Source organism: Colias philodice, chromosome 8 (genome assembly GCF_061535455.1).
Source record: "Colias philodice isolate Cphi_HAF_F1 chromosome 8, ilColPhil1 Martin Lab GWU primary, whole genome shotgun sequence".
NCBI lineage: Eukaryota > Metazoa > Arthropoda > Insecta > Lepidoptera > Pieridae > Colias > Colias philodice.
In genome coordinates this window covers 6830969-6837379 of record NC_143093.1, presented here as the reverse complement: position 1 = coordinate 6837379, position 6411 = coordinate 6830969, and the positions used below count along the sequence as shown (strand labels likewise).

At 36.1% G+C, this 6411-nt stretch overlaps 1 protein-coding gene across 1 annotated transcript; it reads right to left on the bottom strand.

The window, feature by feature from the left end:
* Positions 1-56: 56 nt before the first annotated feature.
* LOC149486608 (uncharacterized) lies at positions 57-6411 on the bottom strand. The gene is made up of 8 exons (XM_089698217.1): positions 6121-6411; positions 5781-5986; positions 4634-4744; positions 4042-4455; positions 1255-1465; positions 699-1170; positions 490-624; positions 57-378 (listed from the first exon to the last, which is right to left on the bottom strand). The coding sequence occupies exons 2-8, from the start codon at positions 5977-5979 to the stop codon at positions 241-243; spliced, it is 1680 nt and encodes a 559-aa protein (XP_089554343.1). The 5' UTR covers positions 5980-5986; positions 6121-6411; the 3' UTR covers positions 57-240.

Genomic DNA, 6411 nt, shown 5'->3' with positions numbered 1-6411 from the left:
TATAAGTATTGATGATATTTTGTGAAAAATGATACGCAAATGAATGATTTTATCGATATCGATTCGACACAATCAATTTTCAAACCTGTCTATATAACCTTTCACTATCCCAAGCTATAACTAAAGTCGTAGTTTAAATTCATATAGTATAAAACTATTATTAAAACGCGATAAAAAGACTGCGTCGAATCAATTATCCAGCTACATAAAGTAAAGATACAGGAAACCATATTTAGTCACTTATTGCCTCACGACGGTTTGGTGAGAGAACATCGGCTTCGAAGCGGATCTCAGCTTCTCAGACACAACGTGAGCAATTCGTGCACTTCTTTGCCAAACTAGTTCACGAGTCCGCTCATGATTGCTATCTACTCGAACCTGAAATATAATTTAAACAATTTAATTTCTACGTCGTCTTTCACAAAAGAGAAATGGACTATACGAAGCAACTCCTCACTAAAAGAAAGTTTAGGCAAGTAGTAAACAAACCTGCTTAGGCTGCAACACTTTAATAGAATGTAATGTAGCGACGCCTTGACTGTTAACGCGCAGAGTAAGTTTGCCGTTCATCTCAGCAGTTGTAGCTGTAGCTGATTTAAGTTCTTTCTTTGCGCCACGTCCAACCTACAAAAGACGGTGTTTATAATCAATCATTCAAACGACTCTGTAATAATAACGTATTGAAAAAAAATACTTACTTCCTTTTCGACCCGAAGTATTAGGGGTCCAACTGCGAAATTGCTTTTTATCGTCGTATGGTCTGACATAATACTGACTGCTACATCGCCGGATCTTCTTAAAGATGAAAGCCCATATAGAGTTCCCTTTGCCCTGGGCTTGCTTTTTTCACTGGTCTTAACCTTATTTGATGATGGCTTCTTCGTGTTCTTTACTGGTGCTTTTGCTGGTGGTTTAGGTTTAGGCTTGGTAGTTTTCTTGGGCTTAGGTTTTGCTGTGGTTGACTTCGCTTTTCCGCTTTCATTTCCAGATTTTTCTTTTAAAGCTCTTGTTTCTGTTGACATAACATTTTCACTGACTGTATTAGGTTTCTGCTCATTTACTGGTTCTTCTACATTATTCGTTTGTTCGATTTTTTCGGGAATTTCGTTCTCTGATTTCTTTTCAGTAACTCCACCACGCGCCGTATTCTTCTTCTTATTTTGATTTTTCCTAGAAAGTATATTTTAGCAAAATTATTATAGTACAATATCGAAACGCCGATAGCAACAGATAAAGGTAATTATGTTGACTTACGTTTTGTTTGTTTTATTTTTATTCTTTTTGGGTTTTGATTTTGACTTTTTGCTTGCATCAATTGGTTGCAATTTCACACTCACGGGATCATAGGAGCGTCGCAAAATATCATTCATCTTTTCTAGTATACTATCAACAAATTTATTGTATTTGACTATGTACACTGCAGGCACGGGTGCTGGCTTCTTAGGCGGCTCATCAGATAGTGCTCCTGTTATAAGAGTTCATGATTTAAGAAAAACATACCTACATTTTTATAACTTAGTATATGTTATTTTTTATAGTGATCGCAATTCTTAAATATAATTTGTGTCATGTTATATAATATCTTTATGAATGCATCTTACCTATTCGTCATATTATGATATAAAGAATTGAGTAAAAAAACAATGTGTACCTGTAAGATACTTATTTCTTTGAATTTCTTTTACTTTATTAATTACTAGCGGTCTGCCGCGACTTCGCGCGTGTTAGAAATCATGTCCCTAATGCCTATCCTGAGATTAGCGAGTTTAAACTAATATAAACTCTTCAGCTTTATATTGTTAGTGTTAATCAAACAATAAACTTTTGTATTCAAGTGCCTACAATCTCATTTTTTTTTTAATTTTCTGTTTTTGTAGCCTATATGCAAACCATTAAAACTTATCCCAAAGTATCGGAAAAGTTTTCATGTAACGTATTTTCAAGCAACACATTTATATATTTCTTTCTATATGATAAAACTTTTTTGTCATATCAAGTCACAGTCATTTTAACTCTAAGGTCTTCAGGTCAGGAAAATAGTCAAGTAAAAGTACAAGTAAAGTCATTTCATTTATTCTGTTCACACCAATTCATAATATGAGTAATAACTAAATCTAAATAAGATTTAACATAATGAAAATTGTTGATTTGTTCATTGAATACGCCGAAATCCAAACAATCAAAAGCAAATAAATGATTCACGGTATAGGGAAATCTGTTTACTATTCAATTTCTCTCTCAACAAAATCTAAACAAATATTTACTGAATTACATTATTCATGACATCACGCACTCGTACACAGTGTGTAATTAGGTATTCAGTGGGCTAATAATTCATACAACAACACGTGCAATTCAAATCACGTCAGTGAGGCACGCGAACGGCTAACTGTTTTAGTCTCCAAGCAGCGCTTGAATTCTAATCGTTTGTAACAATTAATAGGACCAGTCAACGATGGATTTTCTATTTTCTACACGTAAAAGAAACTGCGTGCCAAACTATTCGCAATCGAAGAAATCTAATCCAATTAATAGTGGCTATTTCAACCTTCATAATCCATTTACATTGACAATATTTAATTTCACCTTCAGTTCAATTTAATTCGATGAAGTAATGTAACAGTCATTATTACTGTCTAGAAATGTTTACAAGTTGATACGATTTCTTTTATCTTTGAACTTGAAATGGCTGAAGCTACTCGTTACTGATTTCTATCAAAGAAAGGAAATAGAGACCGCAATCGAGCGAGTTGTTTTAGGCGTTGCCGGTAACAAACTCGTTTAATTTAGGTCAAAATGTTCCTCGCGCCTCTCCCATAATTTCTCAGTGACAAACACTAAAAATTTCTCTTTTCGCATCTCATTATCTCGATTTCACTAAAGCGGACATAAGGCACGCGAATTCAGTGGTCATTTCGTCATTCAGTGAAAGTAAGTCTGAATCAATTTATACTCTGATCTCTGAATGTCGGGGTGTTTAGATTTGTCAAGGTCGGGTTCTGGGTGCGGTCAAAGAAAGTGTCAAGGCTACAGAAGAAATCGGATGGGTTCATCGTACGAGGTCCGGATGAGAAAGTAAGCGGGCTCGATACCCGCTCTCGACCCCTTAACACACATCCAGTTCATACTAGTTCCTTGTTAATATTCTACTGAGCTCTAACTACGGTCTGTCAAATTTGATGAATGTATCATATTATAGCGATCTTATCTACTATCTATTAACTTGCTTTTATCGCATGCGTCTAGTCTATAGGCGGCCTTATTATGTATCGGATGGGTCTAGGATTTGGAACTGGTTTGTACGTATAATACATATATAAATCGGTCAAAAAGCTAGTTACTTATATTACTTTTAATATTTACAATTTAATCATAACAGTAATAAAGGATATATGTTGTAAAAAGCATAAATATTTTAGCATATAAATATATAAGCTGCTGGATAGGATCAAGGAATTCTACATTTATATTTTATTTTGACTAGTTCATATTGTAAACTTTATGATACGAAAATTAAATTAATATCACTAGATAATGTCACTCTCATTTGACAATAAACTAATTCACTAGAGTTTTGACCGACATACAAAATTTATCTCTTTAAATACGCACAAATCATTTCAGAGGTAGTTTAAAAAATTCCACACAGTTTTAAGAACAACAGTTTTATTTCAAAATAATTTGCCACGGATCTGATGTGACATGATCTAGACATTAATTTAACTTTTACTTTTTTGGGTCCATACTAACACTCACACATCAAGCACACACACTTAATAAATAAAATAAATTAAATAGCATAAATAAATAGTTAATAAATAGCTAAGCTAAAGGACGGGACCGAGGAGGTCTCTCAGGTGGATGCGGGAGCGAGGCACGCCCGTTCGCTGGCGCCATTTAACTATCTGACCTTTTTGTGTTCTGTGGTCCTTATACCAGCGGCAGTGGTCGCTTTTGTTTTCTTTACTTTACCGTGATGCGTCTTTTTTCCACTCTTTTTTTTGAGGGCCGCGACATTAGCCTTTAACTTTTTAGACTCACGTGAATGCTTGGAAGAGATATTCCTGCCGAGGGCATCAGAAATGTCGTCATCTTCATCATCGTCATCGTCTTCCTCTTCATCATCATCATCCTCATCATCTTCAGGTTCTAATGCGTCGGTGATATCTTCCTCATCGTCGTCATCATCATCGGCATCGCTAGCGACGGCGGCTTCCGAACTGGCAACAGGAGTTTCTACTTCAGCGCTCGCGGGTTCTTTTTGAGCCTCAGATTCGTCTCCTTCCACGGCGGGTTCGCCTTCTGATGCTTCGGCTTCTTCTGAAGCGGCAGCGACTTCTTCGACGGAAGCGGATGAAGCGGCAGCGGGAGCAGGAGCAGCGGCCACAGTGTCAACCGCGGCTACGACTGGCTGTGCGGCTGCGGGCTCATCATCGTCATCGTCATCTTCTCCACCTTAAGAGGAAGAGATATTTTATAAGTATTTTTTTCAGTCTGATTTAGACAAAATTATCAGTAACTCAATGACTCTAGTAATAGTAATAATTACCAATAATAGTTATTATTTTTCAGCAAAAATTTTCATATCATAGAACCGCTTTTATAATTATTTTAAATTGTTAATTAATCTCACCTCCCAAGATGTCATCGAAGAATCTTTCCAGATAATCATCATCTTCGTCATCATCTGCTTCCTCGTCTTCATCATCATCATCGTCATCGTCGTCGTCGTCATCGTCATCACCTAGTATAATCAAATTCAATCTTAATTTATGTATTCATTCCTATCAACACTAATTGTTTAATGGGCATGTACCATGAGAGTTTAAAATTATATGTACTAATCGTTAGAAATGACGATAAAAAACATAACTGTATATCTTTTATCGATGTGTTCATATAGAGGTTTCATGGTAAAAGAATAGTTTGAATCTAGTTATCGGGAATTAATTATTTGTACTGTAACATTGCGCAAAAACATTACTGCGATGGTGCGTGACATCGAGAAGTATGCTTTATCCAGTAGAAAGCACGGTAGCTTCATTTTCTCTGATTATTTCTTTTAGAATCAATTAACAAATGAGAGCATCTGTCACGCTGCGTACATTCCGTTCATTCGCGTCCTGATTCGTTGGAATTTAATCGATAAATTGTAATACTTTCTAATGCATATGCAATCGATTCAAATAAAATATTATAGTGTAATTAATATGTAATTATTTTATGTAAATCATACAATATGGGATTCATTTGTAATTTTTAAATAGCCTAATTAACTTAAAAAAGTAAATAAAAAAACAATTGAGTTGAAATGACTTCTTTTCAAGCAAATGATTCATTTATTTACATGAACGAATGTTTGTTGTTTCAAATGAAATTCAGTTTTTACAATGGTTTTACAAAATGTTTAAACAATATTTAAATCCGTTGCGTAATTCCCAACACTAAACTGAATAATATGATCCTTTACTTGTATACATTTATTTTCAAAACAAGTATAAAAATATTCCGATGAAAATATTTAACACGTATGAAACGTAAATCTAGTATTGGATTGTAACTACCGTTACTATGAATTCTTGCAAACGGTAAACGGTATACGCAAATAAATTTATTTACTCTACTTGTTTAGAACTTGTTAGAAAGTTTTCATTTTACAGTAATGACCGTCAAACTTTTTATTTGAATATATTAAAGTAAATAACACGCGATTTATTCAAGAAAGAATTTCACTAGATAGATTTTATAAATTTATATTAAGAAATGATTGTTTTATTCACCTGTGATATCAGGGATACCCTCATCGTCGTCGTCATCGTCGTCATCATCGTCGTCGTCACTGGAAGCTGCGGGGGCGGCAGCCGGGGCCGACTGTCTTCCGACTTCCTTCACCTCGCCCTCAGCAGACCTGATGATGGGGCTACTGCTAGCCAACAACACTAAGCAGCATACCGCCGCTAAAAACAACAATGACCTCATCTCGTATCTGAAACAAACAGGGGCCTTTAATCATCACCGTCAAGGGGTGACCGCGACGGGGTGGTCACGGGCACTCGCTATCACGATATCACAACACTATCACAATCACAGCACGTGCACTGGATGTCCTTAACACTTCACCTTTTGACTTTTCACTGTTGAGTCCTAATGGGCTCTTGCGGAAGATGTTCCGCCCGCGTCCTTCTGTGTCGGTGATCGGGACGCTATGTCCGAGCCTGGCGAACGGAAACGTTATAGCGGCGGCGTCTTCACCGCACTCTCTTTTATAGAGTTACGTCACACAGGCTTGGAAGGAAAGTAGTGATGGTAGCCAGTGCGGACATAGATCAACGGCGTTATAGACTTTCTCCGAATATCGACTCGATAATGTGCTTATATATTACAGTGTTCACTCATTATGTTTTACATTGG

Coding starts and splice junctions, on each gene's coding strand:
- LOC149486608 (XM_089698217.1), bottom strand. CDS start 5,979: ATGAGGTCATTGTTGTTTTTAGCGGCGGTATGCTGCTTAGTGTTGTTG. Junction 4,745..5,780: donor GGGTATCCCTGATATCACAG/GTGAATAAAACA, acceptor TGATTATACTAG/GTGATGACGATGACGACGAC. Junction 4,456..4,633: donor CTTCGATGACATCTTGGGAG/GTGAGATTAATT, acceptor CTTCCTCTTAAG/GTGGAGAAGATGACGATGAC.